The following is a 19,795-nucleotide window of genomic DNA, read 5'->3' on the forward strand; positions in this document are numbered from 1 at the left end:
AGATGTCTTTGTCTTCTTTAGATTAGATTGATGTTATGCATTATTGGGAAGAATACCACAGAAATGATATTGTATCCTTCTCAGTGCATCATTATTGGGAGAACATGATGTCACTGTGTCCTATTGAGCAGTAATATTAATCTTTTAAAAAAACTGTGGTTAAAAGCAACATAAAATTTACCATGTTAAACATTTTTAAATATACAGTTCAATAGTGTTTAGGTGATATTAATCTCCATCACTTAGTTAAGATAATATCTGTCAAGTTTCTCCATTGTAAAGTTACTATTTTTTCTTTGTAGTTAATAAATACTTGGAAAGAGACACTTTGAAACTATGTAAATATCATGTTTCTGCTTAAACTTTTGCCCACTAATTTTAGTATCCATTACTGGATATTTCCTATGGCAATTAACACTGTGGCATTCAAATGGTAATTTTCTATTTCCCTGATTCCTTTTACATTAATTAATTGAAGAAAAACTTTTCATTTCTCTTCCATTTGTTCAATATGTAGTTATTTCTTTATATATAAACTCATGGATATATACTTTATTATTTGGGTTATAATCCAATGTTATCATTATTTATTTTGTTGTTCAGCAAACCCTTTTATTTGGGATGAAAAGCAGATTTTTAAGACTGGAATTATTCACATAGAACACATTTTGACCAAAATAAGTATTTATAACTCTATATGCTATATGATCTTAAATAAGTATAAGTTTCTTAAATCTTATTAAGGTTTCTTCATAATGATGTTTTAACTTTTTTTTTTAAAGATTTTATTTATTTGACAGAGAGAGACACAGCGAGAAAGGGAACACAAGCAGGGGGAGTGGGAGAGGGAGAAACAGGCTTCCCACGGAGCAGGGAGCCCGATGCAGGGCTTGATCCCAGGACCCTGGGATCATGACCTGAGCCGAAGGCAGACGCCTAATGACTGAGCCACCCAGGCGCCCCATGATGTTTTAACTTTAAATGAAAATTACATTAACTTGATTTAAAATCTCCATTCCAATTATAAAACTATTAAATGGATACTAAAGTTTGAAAAATTTGAATTTTATTATGCAGGCATGTTTATATATTTATAAGCTATGTACAATAGAGATGTCAGTTAAAACATAGATTTATATATGAAATTAGACATACAGATATATAAGAAATGGAATTGGTCTGTCTGGTTTTATTTAATTCTCCTAAAAATAAGTAAATACATTGCTTTCTCTGTCATGTGTCTGTATTTTGTTGTTGTTGGTTTCTTTTTTTTTTAATTTAAATTCAATTAGCCAGCATACAGTACATCATAAGTTTTTGATGTAATGTTCAATGATTAATTAGTTGTGTATAATTTAAAGATGAATTTGTCTTGGGATGCCTGGGTGGCTCAGTTGGTTAAGCATCAGACTCTTGTTTTGGCTCAGGTCATGATCTCAGGTTCTGAGATCCAGCCCCATGTGGGGCTCTGGGTGTGGAGTCTGCTTGAGATTCTTTCTCTCCCTCTACCTTTGCCCTCTACCCGCTCTCCCTCTCAAAAAAAAAAAAAAAAAAGATGAATTTGTCTCATTTGTGGAAGCAGAATTCATCCATGTAAGTCTCCCATATAGAAGTCTATTTTCTTTTTTTAAGATTTTGTTTATTTGAGAGATAGAGTGAGAGAGTGCACAAGCAGGCAGAGGGGAAGAGGGAGAGGGAGAAGCAGACTCCTCGCTGAGCAGGGAGCCCAATGGAGGGCTCCATCCCAAGACCCTGAGATCATGACCAGAGCTGAAGGCAGATGCTTATCACAGGTGCCTCTTAAAGGTCTTTTTTCTTTTTTCTTTTTTTTAAGATTTTATTTATTTATTTGACAGAGAAAGACACAGCGAGAGAGGGAACACAAACAGGGAGTGGGAGAGGGAGAAGCAGACTCCCTGCCGAGCAGGGAGCCCGATGCGGGACTCGATCCCGGGACTCCAGGATCATGACCTGAGCCGAAGGCAGTCGCTTAACCAACTGAGCCACCCAGGCGCCCTAAAGATCTTTTTTCTATACAGTTGAATGTCATCAATGTATGTGACTAATCAAACACAGGCTCTTCAACCAAAAATTTGACTTTGTTTACAGATTTATGTAACACTGTAAAAATATTATTATTAAAGTATTGGTTGTGTTATATAACACTGAAACAAAATAAAAAGTAAAAACACAGTTTTCTTTTAAGCTGGTGAAGTAAGTTTATGCTTCTGTGCACCATGCTCTGCTCATATGAACACAGAAAAAAATAGATAAAAATTTAAAATAAAAAATTAGAAAATATAAAACAAAAATGGAACAAACATAAAATAGTGAATAAGGATGAAACCCTCGCATTTCTGAGCTGCAGGGTGGGAAGCTGGCATTGGTTGCCATAAGTTTGGCTCTTATGGGCTATCAGGAAAAAAAAAATTCTCCATGCAAGATGGAGAATAAAAGCCAGAGTCACTGCTTACAGCCAGAAGCTAGAATGGGTCTATCTGGTTCTGAAAAAAAAAAAAAAGGTTGAAAAGCCTCTGCCAAAATATTTCTGAAGTTATGAGAAACACAAATGGAAAGGTATTCCATGCTCATGGATTGGAAGAACAAATATTGTTAAAATGTCCATACTACCCAAAGCCATCTACAAATTTAATGCAATCCCTATCAAAATGCCAACAGCATTTTCCACAAAACTAGAGCAAATGATCCTAAAATTTGTATAGAACCACAAAAGACCCTGAATAGCCAAAACAATCTTGAAAAAGCAAAGCAAAGCAGGAATTACCACAATTCCAGATTTCAAGTTATACTGCAAAGCTGTAGTAATCAAAGCATAGTAATCAAAGCAGTATGGTACTGGCACAAAAATAGACATGTAGATCAATAGAACAGGAAAGAGAGCCCAGAAACAAACCCATGATTGTGGGTCAATTAATCTTAGACAAAAAAGGCAAGAATATGCAATGGGAAAATGACAGTCTCTTTAACAAATGGTATTGGGAAAACTGGACAGCTATATGCAAAAGAATGAAACTGGACCACTTTCTTACACCATACACAAAAATAAACTCAAAATGGATTAAAGACATAAATGTAAGACCCGAAATCATAAAAATCCTAGAAGAGGACACAGGCAGTAATTTCTCTGACATCAGCAGTAGCAACATTTTTCTAGATATATCTCCTGAGGCAAGGGAAAAATAAAGCAAAAATAAATTATTGGGACTACATCAAAATAAAAAGTTTCTGCATAGCAAAGGAAACAATCAACAAAACTAATGGACTACCAACTGAATGAGAGAAGACATTTGCAAATGACACATCCAGTAAAGGGTTAGTATCCAAAATATATAAAGAACTTATACAGCTCAACACCCAAAACCAAATAATCCAATTAAAAAAATGGGCAGGAGACATGAACAGACATTTCTCCAAAGAAGACATTCAGATGGCTAACAGACACATGAAAAGATGCTCAACATTACTCACCGTCAAGAAAATGCAAATCAAAACCACAATGAGATATCACCTCACACATTTCAGAATAACTAAAATCAAAAACACAAGAAATAACAAGTATTGGCAAGGATGTGGAGAAAAAGGAACCCTCATACACTGTTGGTGGGAATGCAAACTGGTGTAGGTACTGTGGAAAACAGAATGGAGGTTCCTCAAAAAATTAAAAATAGAACTACCCTATGATCCAGTAACTGCACTACTGGGCATTTACCCAAATAATACAAAAACACTAATTCAAAAGGATATATGCATCCCTATGTTTATTGCAGCATATTTACAGGACTATTTATAGCCAAATTATGGAAGCAGCCCAAGTGTCTATCAATAGATGAATAGATAAAGAAGAGGTGATACATATATTATGTGACATATATATGTGTGTGTGTATACACACATGTACACAATGGACTATTATTCAGCCATATAAAGAATGAAATCTCTCCATTTTCAACAACATGGATGGAGCTAGAGAGTATAAGGCTAAATGGAATAAGTCAGTCAGAGAAAGACAAATACCATATGATTTCATTCATATGTGGAATTTAAGAAACAAAGGAAGAGAAAAAGAAGAAATACAACCCAAGAAACAGAGTCTTTTTAAAACGATTTTACTCATCTATTTATTTGAGAGAGAGAGAGCTTGTCTGCGAGTTGGGGGAGGAGCAGAGGGGGAGAAATAGATTGGGAGGGAGAGGGACAAGAAGACTTTGCGCTGAGCGTGAGCCCAACGTGGGGTTCCATCCCATGACCCCCAAGATCATGACTGGAGCCAAAATCAAGAGTCGGACGCTCAACCAACTGAGCCACCCAGGTGCCCCATCAGACTCTTAACTATAGAGAACAAACTGGCAGTTACCAGAGGGGATATAGGCAGGGGGATAGGTGAAACAGGAAATGGGGATTAAAGAGTACACTTACAAGATGAGCACTGAGTAATGTATAGAATTGTTGAATCGCTATATTGTACACCTGAGAGTAATATAGCACAGTATGTTAACTATACTGGAATTAATATTTTTTAAAAGATTTTATTTATTTATTTGACAGAGACAGAGACAGTGAGAGCAGGAACACAAGCAGGGGGAGTGGGAGGGGGAGAAGCAGGCTTCCCACTGAGCAGGGAGCCCGATGCAGGACTCGATCCCAGGACTCTGGGATCATGACCTGAGCCGAAGGCAGACACTTAACGACTGAGCCATCCAGGCGCCCTGGAATTAACATTTTAATACACAACTAATGAATCATTGAACACTACATCAAAAACTAATGATGTACTATATGTTGGCTAACTGAACATAATAATAAAAAATTTAATAAAATTTAAAGAAAAGAAAGTTTCAATAAAGAAAAAATATGGGCGCCTGGGTGGCTCAGTTGATTAAGCGACTGCCTTCGGCTCAGGTCATGATCCTGGAGTCCCGGGATTGAGTCCCGCATCGGGCTCCCTGCTCAGCAGGGAGTCTGCTTCTCCCTTTGATCCTCCCCCATTGCTCTCTCTCTCTGTCTCATTCTCTCTCTCAAATAAATAAATAAAATCTTTAAAAAAAAGTTAAAAAAAATAAATAAAGAAAAAAATATGAAGAAGAACCAAATGGAAATTTTAGAACGAGATATACAATAGCCAAAATAAGAAGCTTAGTGGATAAACTGAACAGTAGAATGGAGGAAAGAGACAAAAGAATCAGTTAATTTGAATAAAGAACATTAGAAATTACCCAATCTGAACAAGAAAGAAAACATACTGAAAAATACATGCACCGAGCTTCAGACATGTATGGGAAAATAACAAAACATATAATATTTGTGTCATTGGAGTCCTAAAAGGAAAGGAGAAAGCAGATAGAGGTACTCAAAAGGATAGACTGAAAAACTACTCAAATTTGGCAAAAGATATAAACGTGGATATTTAAAAAGCTGAGCAGACTCCAAACAAGAAAAACCCAAAGAAATCCACACCAAGATACATTGTAATCAAACTTCTGAAAATTAAGACAAAAAGTCTTGAAATCAGCTAAAGAAAAATGACACATGACCTATAGGGAAAACAATTTGAATAATAGGGGATTTTTCATCAGAAATGATGGGGGCTAGAAGCAAGTAACACGTTTTTAGTGGCTGAAAGAAAAGAACTGTCAACTCAGTATCCCATATCATTAAAATATCCTTCAGGAATAAAGATGACATCAAGACATTCTCAGGTGAAGGAAGACTAAAAGACTGTCATCAGCAGACTGACCCTGAAAGAATGGCTAAGAGAAGTTCTCTAAACAGATAGGAAATAATTAAAAAGGAGCTTTGGAATATCAGGAAGGAAGAACGAGCACAGTGAGTAAAAAAATGGGTGAATACTATAGACTTTCTTCTCCTCTTGAGTTTTCTAAATTATGTTTTAAAAAAATGATAATACTGCCTGATGTGGTTCTGAATGTATATAGAGGGAATGACCAAGACAGTATTATAAACGAGAGAGTAAAGAGACACAGAGGGAGGTAAGATTTCTATACTTCATTCAAACAGGTGAAATGATGACATCAATAGACTGTGAGAAGTTATCTCTATATAATACTTAAAGCAGCCACTAAAAAGTCTTATAAAGCAATATACTCAGAAACACTATAGATAAATCAAAATGAAAATTTTAAAAGTGGTCAAATAACCTACAGAAAGATAGAGAAAAGGAAAACAGAAACCAAAAACAAGTAAACAGAAAACAAAATAAAATGGCAGGGTTGCCTGGGTGGCTCAGTTGGCATCTGACTCTTGATTTTGCCTCAGGTCATGATCTTAGGGTCCTGAGATTGAGCCCACGTTGGACTCTGTGCTCAGCCAGCAGTCTGCTTGAGATACTCTCTCCCTCTCCTTCTGCCCCTCCCCCTGCTCGTGTGTGCAAGCTCTCTCTCTCCCCCTCTAAAATAAATAAATAAATCTTAAAAAAAATAAAATGGCAGACTTAAGCCCTAGCTTATGAATAATTACATTAAATATAAATGATCGAAATACACCAGAATGTGTATTAAAAAACACATGGCAGAATGGATTAAAAAACATTACTTCAGTTATATACTGTCTGTAATAAATTCAATTCAAATATAACAATACAGGCTAGTTGAAAGTAAAAGGATGGGAAAAGATATATCATAAATATGTTAATAAAAGGAAGCAGGTATGGCCATATTAATACCTGAGATTTCAGAGAAAGAGAATTACCAGAGGCAGAAAGGAACATAATATAGTGATAAGAAAGTCAGTTCATTCATTAAGAAGACATAGTGATCCTAAATATACATGTATGAAACAACAGAGCTGCAAAATCTGTGAACCAAAAACTGACAGAACTGAAAGGAGAAATAGACAAATTCACAGCTGTAGTTTAGAGACCTTGACACCTCTCTCGACCATTGACAAGAAGAAGTAGAAAAACCCAGCAAGAATTCAACAATACCATCAGCCAACAGGATCCAATAGACATTTATAGAACACTCGACCAAAAAGAACAGAATTATACTCTTTCCAAGTGCTCATAGAACATATACCAGGCTAGATTATATCCTGGGCCATAAAAACAATCCTCAGCAAATTTTAAAGTAATTAAAATGATACAGAAGGTGCTCTGCAACCACAATAAAAGCAAACTATAAATCAATAATAGAAAGATAAGATGAAAATTTCCAGAACACTTCAAACCTAAATAATAGACATCTAAATTATGTATGTGTCAAGGAGGAAGTGTAAAGGGAAATTTTAAAATGCATTGAAGGGAAAGGACCCAAATCAATAAAATCATGAATGCAAGGTGAAAAATCATGACTAATACCAAGGAAATAGAAACAATTATTAGAAATTATTACCAGCAACTATATGCCAACAAACTAAGCAATTTGGAAGAAATGGATGTATTCCGGGAAACTTATCAACTACCAAGACTGAAATAGGAAGAAATAGACAATCTGAACAGACCAATAACCAGTAAGGTAATTGAAGCAGTAATCAAAAACCTCCCAAAAAACCAAAGTCCAGGGTGGCCAGATGGCTTCCCAGGGGAATTCTATGAAACATTTAAAGAAGAAATAATACCTATTCTACTTAAGCTGTTTTGAAAAATAGAAACGGAAGGAAAACTTCCAAACTCGTTCTATAAGGCCAGCATTATCCTGATCCCAAAACCAGACAAAGACCCCATCAAAAAGGAGAATTACAGACCCATATGCCTAATAAACATGGATGCCAAAATACTCAACAAGTTCCTAGCCAATAGGATCCATTACATTAAAAGGATTATTCACCATGACCAGGTGGGATTTATTCCTGGGGTGCAAGGGTGGTTCAACATTCGGAAATCAATCAACGTGATAGAGCACATTAATAAAAGAAAAGACAAGAACCATATGATTCTCTCAATTGATACAGAAAAAAACACATTTGACAAAATACAGCATCCTTTCCTGATTAAAACTCTTCAAAGTACAGGCATAGAGGGAACATACCTCAATATCATAAAAGCCATCTATGAAAACCCCACAGCGAATATCATTCTCAATGGGGAAAACCTGAGAGCTTTTCCCTTAAGGTTAGGAACATGACAGGGATGCCCACTCTCACCATTATTGTTCAACATAGTACTGGAAGTCCTAGCCTCAGCAATCAGACAACAAAAAGAAATAAAAGGCATTCAAATTGGCAAAGAAGAGGTCAAATTTTCTCTCTTCGCAGATGACACGATACTTTATGTAGAAAACCCAAAAGACTCCACCCCAAAATTGCTAGAACTCATACAGCAATTCAGCAACATGGCAGGATACAAAATCAATGCACAGAAATCAGCTGCATTTCTATACACTAATAATGTGACTGAAGAAAGAGATGTTAAGGAATCAATTCCATTTACAATAGCACCAAAAACCATAAGATACCTAGGAATAAACTTAACCAAGGAGGTAAAGAATTTATACTCTAGAAACTACAAAACACTAATGAAAGAGACAGTGTGAGCAAGCAGGGGGAAGGGGACGAGAAATAGGGAGAGAGAGAATCTCAAGCAGACTCCTGGCTAAGTGTGGAGCCCGACCCGGGGCTGGATCCCAAGACCCTGAGATCATGATCTGAGCTGAAATCAAGAGTTGTACGCTTAACCGATTGAGCCATCCAGAATGCCCTATTTTCATTTTTTTAGGAACCTCTATACTATTTTCCACAGTGGCAATAGTAATGTACATTCCCACCAACAGTGTACATGGGTTTCCCTTTTAGGAGTCATTTAGGCTTACATTTGTTTGAAGGAGTAATCAGGACTATAGATAAGTTCCCGTTTTCATAGTATTACCACTAATAATTGTTAGCATTTATGAAACACTGTGATGTTCCAAGTACTAGGCTGAACATTTCATAAGCACTGTTTCACTGGGGTGCCTGGATGGCTCAGTTTGTAGAGCATGCGACTCTTGATCTTGGGTCTTGAGTTCAAGCCCTGTGTTGGGCATAGAGCCGACTTAAAAAAAATTGCTACATAAGCACTGTTTCACTTAATTCCCACAACTTCATGAAGTAGATAACATTATTATATCCACTTTTTTTCACACAAGGAAACTGAAGTTTGGAGAGATTAAGTAATTTTCTTAATAGAAGATATATGAAGTAGTAGAGCCAGGATTTTGATATGAGTTCTTTGACTTAAAAGCCCATACTCTTAATCACCACTTAAAAAGATGATGTTTTTACACAACAAACTACTCAGACATGCACACACTCAACCTGCAGGACTCTCCTTTAAATTGACTATTAGTTATCTGTACCAGATCAAATTGGAAAAAAGGGTTCATCCCTAGTCTTTCAGTTGTCACCCACAACACTTCATGCAAGGCTCTGTGCTGTTGACTGAAAGACTACATTGCATTTCACATAAGCCATGACCTTCCCAACTTTTGAGAAAATCTCATTTCTTGCAAAATTACAAGTACTTCATCTGCAGTAGAAAATAATTTCAATGGGTTTAAGTTGATACCATAAAATGCAACTAGCTCAAACTTCACCTCCTCTGGGAATCTTTCCTGATACCCCATTTCTGTTCTTACTTAAATTTCCCTCAAAAGTAGTCACCGTGTCTGTGCAAATCTCTATCTTAGCACTTACCTCCCACGTCATAATTGTCTCTTTATCTGTGTCCCCCTTCTAGGCTGTAACCTCCTGCCTGGGGGTGTAGGCACTAGGCTTTATTCAATTTTATATCCCCAATACCTTTCACAGGACGTCAATATAATCTCAAACAAACACCTGCTGATGAATTAATAAATTCAGCAGATGCATGGCCAAATGGGTGACCTGTCTCAAATGGCAGAAATCCAGTTCAAGTTACTCTCAAACTGTACAGTTGTGATAATAGAATAAGATAACTGATAATTAGAAATATGATAATAAAACCGTACACTATCAATTGTTTCTGCCCACACTGGTTAAACCAAAAATCGGAGAAGTAATACGAAGAAATAATTTAAGAACTGTGCCACTAGACGTCGTGACGATGAACAGATTTTGACCGTTTCTGACGGAAAGGGCTGTATTATTACAGTACCAGGTTTTCAGTTCGGACGCCTGGTGGTGCTACAGGCTAAAAAGTAGGAGGAGGAGCCTGGCATTTCCGCAGACTCCATCTCAGAAAAGACAAAATCTGGAAGGCACTGGGGGTGGACGCGGCTTGGGAAGCGTCGGCTGCAAGCTCAGATTTCAGACTTTCCTTCAAATGAATGAGGACGAGACATAAGTTGACGTTATTCCTCTTACAAGACCTCCCAATGCTTCTTTTATTAAAGACAACGCACTCAGAGGGTGTGCAGGAAATTGTGCGAGAGAAAAGCTGGCAGAAAAGGCAAGGGGTGAGTTTTCCTTTTCTTCCGGGGCGAAATGCCCGGGCCCAGGAAAAGGAAGGCGGCTATTTATGGCCAGAGGTCTCGGAGATTTGGCGCCGGCTGCGGGAAAGGGAGCGTCTGTGCACCTGTGGGAGCAGGGTGGTTTCCAAAGAGATCCAAGAATATTTTAGATCCACCCAAAGAAGAGCCTTTTCTCCCGAACAGGAACCCAGACCTGTAGGAGCTCTGCATTTCCAAACCTGTAAACTTCTTCTTGGTTTTCTGAGAAAAAGGTATGAGTGTGGAATGTTCCCTCTTTGAAAAATTCTTCTGAACGTTGCAGAATGTGCGCGGGGACATGCATGAGATTTAGGTGAATTTTCCGTTACTGGAAACTACACCATCCGTTCAATTTCCATTCTCACAGTAAAGTGCGATGCAATAGTGGGATAAGTAATTTGCTCATTCGTGGGAAAAAAATCGCAGGATGAAGAACAACCCAAGGTAAGTTTAACTGTCACAGAAAGGAATGGTAGTAATCAACACTAGTTTGGGACCAATGGTGACAACCAGTGAAAACCCTTGAGATGCATGCCCCTCGGCAACCTGGTTGTCAGAAGTCTCTCTGCTGAAGATTTAGTCTTAGTAAATCATTAAGAAACGGCTCGCTGAATTCTCCAGGCGCACTAAATCCTCCAACCTCTGGAAAGTACTCCCCAAACATTTTAATTACTGTTGATATCTGTGCATTATAAATATGCACTGCAAGAAAATTATCAGGCAATTTCAGGGTATGTGGCAAATACTCAGGAAATTCACAGCAGAACTACTTTCAGAAATCTTTTTCCCTGTGAAGGGTGTTGGATGACACTCCTGTTGGATGACAATTCCATAGAATTGGTCATGTTGACACTTACCTGCTCACCCTGAAAAACTTCCAGAAACAGACTTCACCTCTTTAAAGATCATCCTCTAAACACTCTGGACAAAAAAGAAAATGCCTTGATCTTTCCTTCCAGATTTTTTTTTTCCATTAAATTTTAAATATTCCCTACTCCGCCAAACTAATGCAGGACAGAGAAGAGAGATACATGCATGCAACCTCACTTTATCTTCAATGAAATCAAGTTCTTTGAAGCTGAAAATAAGACATTAGGTATCATCCTTGGTATTCTTGCTTTTGGGCTCTGGATAAAAAGTAGAAGAAAAATCCCTTTTCTGAATAGCATAGTTGCTCTTTTATGGCTCTACCTTTGGTAGTATTTTCTTTTCTTCTGAAGCATAGCTAATGCTAATTTAGAATCAACAAGTACTGATGACTTAGCTGTTTTTATCTTTTTATTTACTTCACAAAGGTCTTGGTTTAGAAGCCTAGGGTATTTATTTATTATTCACCTAAATCTCTAGGCTTTTATAATAGGTTTTTTATTAAGTACAGAAAAAGAATGCATTGTTTTCTCCGCAGGCCTAATTACCTTTGACTTTTCACGAAGGTAAGTTACCCCTAAAACTTTGTGTGGACTATCCTAGGAGGTATCCCAGTGCTTGACAAGGAAACTCATCCTAATCTATTCAAAAAATGATAATGTTCAAGAGGGAAGTCTTCTCAGTGGAGGCCAGCCTATGTATTTTGTCATTTTTTGCTTTTCTTCATATTTCACAGATGATGGCCCATAAATTGTGATAGCCTACTTTTCAGCCATACTGCTGTCCATCTCCTAAATTCAAATAACTATTTGATTACCATTATGTAGTTTTTACTTCTTATTTGAAATAAAGTCATTTTATTTTGATGACATTGATGAGGCAAAATCAAATACAGATACAAAACCACAGGGAAAAAAGTAATTGATAGAAATAAATGTCTCTTTCATTATTTAAGGTGTAATCCACTGAGTTGCTGTGTAGCTTATTTATTACTATGCTAAATTTGTATTTGTTCATTTTTGCTAAGTTTTCTTATTAATATCAAAAATAATTCATTTTTTAGCAATTAATATCTCAGCATCTCCAATACATTAAAAGGAAATGCCATTTAGTATGGAGTGGCAAAATAATCTCATCTTTCTTCTCTTTGCATCAATGTTTAATACTCTCTGATATAGTTTAGAATAATCAAAGGCAGAGGATACAAAAGCATGATATGCCTCAGATGAGATCTAATTGTTGATTTTTAATGTATATCTAATAGTTGCTGAGACAATAAAAATACACCTTATTCAATACACTGGATAATAAGCATATTACATAAATACAAAATAGATGATATTTCCATTTGCCTTTCTAACATTTTTTTCTACTTTCCGGAGAACTTGAAAAACTAAGAGAGGCCTGATAATGACACTGAAGGCTTAGATGGTAGAGCAACCCGACTGCAAATATGGTTCTGTATGCTCCATATTACACTACTCTGACTTTGAGAGTTGTATTGGAAGCCTGAGACTATGGTGGTATAAATAACAGAAAGAAATATTAGTGTGATAAAACTTTGATTATGCAAAGCCATATTTGCTAAAGAGTTAGAAGAAGGAATAATGGAATACTTAAAGCCCAACCTAAGGCAAACTTACTCTGTTTCACTTAGCATATACCATTGAGGAAACTGAACTCCTGCAGAATTCTGTTCCAAAGGCACTGTAGAGTAGTTCCTTCATTGCTAATTTCACAGATATTTTGGGCCTGAGAGTGGGGAAGCTACTGATGGTTGTTGCTGCCTGGAGGGGGTGGGGGTAGATATGAGGGGGTAAGTAATATTTCTAAAGATAAAAGACAGCATTTTCAAACCAACAGACTCAGTATTTGCTACTAAATAGAAATTGGGGGGCACCTGGGTGGCTCAGTTGGTTAAGCATCCAGCTCTTGATTTTGGCTCTGGTCATGATCTCACCGTCATGAGACTGAGCCCGGCATTGAGCTCTGCACTGGGCATTGAGCCTGCTTAAGATTCTCTCTCTCCCTCTGCCCCTCCCCACTCCCTAAGTAAATAAATAAATAGAGATTGGATCCAGAGTTGGTGTACAGACTGAGACGTAGATGATGAATTTTTAGTTGCTCAAGTAAAATCCTTTGCATTTTTCCAAGTTGAGTTGAGATTCACGGATATAAATAATTATTCACCAGTGTGTTCTTGGACTCGAGAATGCTGCCAAAAGTCCAGTAGAGCATTCCTGTAGCAATCAAAGTCCATAAAGATGGCGGGACTTGGATATAAAGAGTGGTATTCGGGGCGCCTGGGTGGCTCAGTCGTTAAGCCTCTGCCTTCGGCTCAGGTCATGATCCCAGGGTCCTAGGATTGAGCCCCACGTCGGGCTCCCTGCTCCGCGGGAAGCCTGCTTCTCCCTCTGCCACTCCCCCTGCTTGTGTTCCCTCTCTCGCTGTCTCTCTCTCTGTCAAATAAATAAAATCTTTTAAAAAAAACCCCAAAAAACAGTAGTATTCATAAGTATACCTTGAATCCCAATTTCCATGTTAATTTAACAATAACAATATTGGATGATCACTACTATTGGCCAGATCCAGGTCTGCACTGGTCTTCACCAGAAAAGTTGTTGGTTGTCAGTTATTTTCTCAGGTTTCTTTCCCCCTAACATATTCTTTGCCCTCCCTACATCTGTAGATTTCTTCATTATTTGTTTTCTGTATTGTTTTTAGTAGTTAAAAAACACTTAGGCACATTTTCTTTTTAAAAAGAAATTTCAGGGTGAGGGGATGAGTGAAACAGATGAAGGGAATTAAGAAGTACAAACTTCCAGTTATAAAATAAATAAGTCATGGGGATGTAAAGTACAGCATAGGGAACATATAGTCAGTAATACTATAATAACTTTGTATGATGACAGATGGTAAGTACACTTATCATGGTGACTATTTTGTAATGTGTATAAATGTTGAGTCACTATGTTGTATCCCTGAAACTAATATAATATCATATGTCATAAATACGTCAATTAAAAAATAAAGTAATTTTAAAAAGAGAGAAAGAGACAAACCAAGAAAGAGACTCTTAACTATAGAGAACAAAATGATGGTTACCAGAGGGGAGGTATGGGTGAAATAGGTGATGGAGAATAAGGACAGCATTTGTCCTGATGAGCACTGAGTGGTATATGGAAGTGTTGAATCACTATATTGTACACCTGAAACTGATATAACACTGTATGTTAACTATACTGGAATTAAAATAAAATGAAATTAAAAAAACAAATAAAATGAAATTTTAATTGTGCTCTTAGTACAAATTCAATCATCTACAAGACTACCAAAACCTGATACAAGTTTTAGCCTATTTTATTTATTTATTTATTTATTTATTTATTTATTTATTTATTTATTTATTTAAAAGATTTTATTTATTTATTTGTCAGAGAAAGACACAGCGAGAGAGGGAACACAAATGGGGAGTGGGAGAGGGAGAAGCAGACTCCCCGCCAAGCAGGGAGCCCGATGCAGGACTCGATCCCGGGACTCCAGGATCATGACCTGAGCCGAAGGCAGTCGCTTAACCAACTGAGCCACCCAGGCGCCCTAGCCTATTTTAATAATGGGAGAGAAGATGTCTGAGATTCTTGGGAAAAATCATACACAATATATGAAAACATCTAAAACATATACATATATATGTATGTATGTATGTATATGTATCTGTAGGAGAGAGAGAGAGTCCAATATATACTCAAGGCAGGCTAGAACCCATGGCAATGTGTGGGCAAGATTTTTTTCAAGGGAACAGTTTGTACTAATAGACTATGATGATTCTCATGAAACAAAAAATGCCAAGATTCTTACGCAAGTGTCTCTTTCCAAACCATTAGTTGCATATTAGTTCTGGGGAAAGCAAATAGCATCTTCATTTCCCCTGCTCAAGTCACCTTTATTTTGAAATCCTGCTTGCTTGAGCTTTATGAAATACATGGAAAAACTTAGTTGTTTGTATCCTTAATAGAGTCAAAAGCAAATTGTTTGAGTGTTACCACAGGCCCACAATTTCCACCTTAAGATAAGTGCCAGAACATTCCCTGTGAAATGAATTTAAAAATTTTGGATTATTATAATAGTAATATAAACATCATGAAAAGAGAAAAATAATATCAAAATACAAGTAGGCATTTATTTTCTAAATGTTAAGAAAAGGAATCTGTGGGACGCCTGGGTGGCTCAGTTGGTTAAGCGGCTGCCTTCGGCTCAGGTCATGATCCCAGGGTCCTGGGATCGAGTCCCACATCAGGCTCCTTGCTCCACAGGGAGCCTGCTTCTCCCTCTGCCTGCCTCTCCCCCTGCTTGTGTTCTGTCTCTCTGACAAATAAATAAATAAAATCTTTAAAAAGAAAAGAAAAGGAATCTGTGATTGCCCATTATTTTTTTACCCAATTACAGAAAATAAATGAGAGCTTTAAAAAGTGTTATGCCATTATTATATTTAATAAATCATCCATTTCTGGTTTTCTGGAAATACAGGGGTTAGAGGAACAGGTTAAATGACACCACAAGGAAACAGTCAGACAAATTCAGAATGTATAACATCCTACAAGACAACAGGTCTGGATACTTTAAAGAATTCAATATCATAAAAGACAGGGGACTGTTCTAGACTAAATAGATTCAACACAATACAATCATGAAACTTGGTTAAAAAACAAATTTCCTAAGACATAACAAGTGGTTAAAAAGTGCATTTGTAAAAGGAACTCAGGAGTGCATATGAATTCTTATCAAAATTTAAGAAAATTGAGGAATAATAATGGAAAAATAATGAGATTTAGTAGGGACTGGATTTTGGATAATATTATGGAATCATTGTTAATTTTGTTAAGTGTGCTAGTAGGATGATGATTATAGGACAATGTCCTTATACTTAGGAGATGCCTGTTGAAATATTTAGAGGTGAAGTGTTCTGATGTCTTCAAGTCACTTTCAAATAGGTCAGCAAAAAAAGGGGGTATTTGTATGTAGAATTAAAAAATAGAACAAGTACTGTAAAAAATAAGCTTTAAATTTGGGTGGAGGGTAGAATTATGTTTGTATAATTCTTTTAACTTTTCTATATATTTGAAATATTTCTCAATACAAATATTTAATTTTTTTCAGAGTGAGAGAGAGCATGAAAGTAGGGGAGAGGGGCAAAGGGAGTGGGAGAGAGAGAGAAACTTAAGCAGGCTCCATATCCAGCATGGAGCCTGATATGAGTTTCAGTCTCACAACCCTGAGATCATGACCTGACCCTAAATCAAGAGTCAGACACTTAACCATCAGAGCCACCCAGGTGCCCCCAAATATTGACTTAATTTTTAAGAGCAGTTTTAGGTTTTATAGAAAATTGAGCAGATAGTATGAAGATTTCCCATATACCCACTTTCTCTCACTCATAGTGTTCCCTAGTATTAACATCTTGCATTAATGTGGTACATTTATTATAATTAATGAACCAATATTGATCCATTATTAACTAGAGTCTGTAGTTTATATTAGGGTTCATTCTTTGTGTTGTTTTATGGTTTTGACAAGCTCATTGTGTCATGTATCCACCATTACAATATCATAAAGAAAAGTTTTAATACCTCCCAGATCTCCTGTGTTTTACCTCTTAATTCACCTCCTCCTTCCATCTGGCAACTACTAATCTTCTTAATTTATCTTAATCACTTTTGCCTTTTCCAGAATGTCATGTAGTTGGAAGTAATAGAGTATGTGCCTTTTCAGACTGGTTTCTTTCACTAAGCAATATGCATTTAAATTTCCTCCATGTCTTTTCTGGGTTGATAACTGACTTTTTATTAAGTATTTTATTTTATTTTTAAAAAGATTTTATTTATTTATTTGACAGAGAGAGAGCATGCACAAGCAGGGGGAGAAGCAGGCTCCTCGGCTGAGCAGGGAGCCCGTTCTGGGGCTTGATCCCAGGACCCTGGGATCATGATCTGAGCCAAAGGCAGATGCTTAACCGACTGAGCCACCCAGGCGCCCCTTATCAAATATTTTAAATACAAAAAGATAGAAACTTTAAAGATTTTTTTATTATTATTTATTTGAGAGAGAGAATGAGATAGAGAGAGCATGAGAGGGGGAAGGGCCAGAGGGAGAAACAGACTCCCTGCTAAGCAGGGAGCCCGATGCGGGACTCCATCCAGGGACTCCAGGATCATGACCTGAGCCGAAGGCAGTCGCTTAACCAACTGAGCCACCCAGGCGCCCCAAAGATAGAAACTTTAAACACATAACAAACTGCAACGTGTATCTTGTTTAGCACCCGATTAACAAATTATCTCTAAAAAGACATTTAAAAGAGATAATTGGAGAAGATTCAATACTTACTGAGTATTTGATATTACGAAATTATTAGCATTGTTAGATGTGATAACTGATTTGAGGTTGTTTAAAAAATGCCCTTATCTGTTAGAAAAGAAAATAAAAACATCGATACATTCATATGAAGAAATTTTCCAGCTACTTTTGGAAATTTTCATGTGGCCCAAATATGTCAAATTTCAGGGAAATGTGAAGTGAGAGTGGTGCAGGAGAGATCTATGAGTAAGAACAGTATTTCATAGTTCATGAGAATGCTATCTGAATACTGTGCTTTCCCTGAGTTTGTATAGTTTTTGGTTTCTCTTGAGTGTGGGGATGGTACCCTAACCACCACCCAGACGCACACATGCCCATCCTCTAAATAAAAACTGGGAACTGCCTACTCAAAGCCTTCTTTCATCCTGGGACTGAAGTTACCTTCCAGTTTCTGAAGTTGATGTTTTTCCAATTTAAAAAGAACCCCTTCGATGGGTGAGGAAACTGGAATGGAAATTTGTCAATGCTTGCCATGGTCATTATGGATGCAATGAAAAAGTCTTTGGAAATGCAGATAAGACGTTGAGACACTACATAAAAATATTCCATTTAGATTGCCATCTGTCTGAAAGAAAGGAGTAGGATGTTAATGTTTTAGATAAAATAAACGCTCGGAAAGGACGCGGGGTGGCGCTGCAGCATTAAAAGTAGAACGAAGAAAGCTACCAGCCGGCGCTCCTTAAGCCAGATGCTCTGCTAAAGAAACAAGCAGGAAGGGGAGGCTTTCTAAGGTGTTTGCCCCAGGAAATCGGGGCCCTAGGCGTCTCCACTTAGCCCAGTACCTTCGAGATACTAGGTGAAGAGTCCGCCACAACGCGAGCCGAAACTGGGTTACGTTTGCTGGTAGACCGGAAGGCGATGGAGGCTGGAGAGGGAAAAGAACGCTTTCTGAAACAAAGGCAAGTCTTGATATTCTTTGTTTTGCTGGGCATAGCTCAGGCTGCTTCCGAGCCTAGGCGCTACTCAGTGGCTGAGGAAATGGAGAGTGGCTCCTTTGTGGCCAATTTGTTAAAAGACCTGGGGCTGGAGGTAAATGAGCTAGCTGCACGGGGGGCTCGGGTCATTTCCAAAGGGAAAAAAACTCGTTTGCATTTTGATAGGCAGACAGGGGACTTGTTGTTAAATGAGAAACTGGATCGGGAGGAGCTGTGCGGCCTTGCCGAGCCATGCGTGCTACCTTTCCAGGTGTTATTGGAAAATCCCCTGCAGTTTTTTCAGGCTGAGCTACGGATTAGAGATATAAATGATCATTCCCCGGTGTTCCTAGACAAGGAAATAATTTTGAAAATTTCAGAAAGTATCACTCCCGGAACTACTTTCCTAATAGAACGTGCCCAGGACTTAGATGTAGGAAGCAACAGTCTCCAAAGTTACACAGTCAGCCCCAATTCCCATTTCCATCTTAAATTACAAGACAGTCCCGACGGCGTATTACCACAGCTGGTGTTGGACAAAGCACTGGATCGAGAGCAACAGGCTGAGATCAGGTTAACTCTCACAGCGCTGGATGGCGGGACTCCACCCAGGACTGGCACTGCTCTGGTTCACATTGAAGTCTTAGACATCAATGATAACGCCCCCGAGTTTGCAAAGCAGTTTTACGAGGTGCAAGTTCTGGAAAACAGCCCCATTGGATTCCTGGTTGCCATAGTCTCTGCTAGCGATTTGGACATTGGAACCTATGGAGAAATATCTTATGTATTTTCCCAAGCCTCTGAAGAGATTCGCAAAACTTTTCAAATAAATGCAAAGTCAGGAGAACTCTTTTTAACACAGAAGCTGGATTTTGAATCCACTCAGACTTATACATTAAATATTCAGGCGACAGACGGTGGAGGACTTTCTGGAAGCTGCGTGGTGTTTGTCCAAGTGATGGATTTGAATGACAACCCTCCGGAACTGACTATGTCAACATTTATCGATCATATCCCAGAAAACTTGCAGGAGACCATAATTGCTGTATTCAGGGTTTCAGATCCTGACTCGGGAGACAATGGAAGAATGGTTTGTTCCATTCAAGATGATCTTCCTTTCTTCCTTAAACCTTCCGTTGAGAATTTTTACACCCTCGTGACAAACACAGCTCTGGACCGAGAGAC

General features: G+C 37.7%; 1 protein-coding gene across 1 annotated transcript in view; it reads left to right on the plus strand.

Annotated features, from left to right (window-relative positions):
* The first annotated feature begins 18,346 nt into the window (after nt 1-18,346).
* The window catches only part of LOC118017111 (protocadherin beta-2-like), a 53,976-nt gene continuing 52,527 nt past the window's right edge, over nt 18,347-19,795 (plus strand). The window contains exon 1 of the mRNA XM_035015050.1: nt 18,347-19,794. Within this exon, the coding sequence (XP_034870941.1) occupies nt 18,555-19,794 (1,240 nt within the window). The 5' untranslated portion in view covers nt 18,347-18,554. The remainder of the gene's footprint in view (nt 19,795) is intronic.

Source organism: Mirounga leonina, unplaced genomic scaffold (genome assembly GCF_011800145.1).
Source record: "Mirounga leonina isolate KUSES-001 unplaced genomic scaffold, KU_Mleo_1.0 Mir_168, whole genome shotgun sequence".
Lineage (NCBI taxonomy): Eukaryota > Metazoa > Chordata > Mammalia > Carnivora > Phocidae > Mirounga > Mirounga leonina.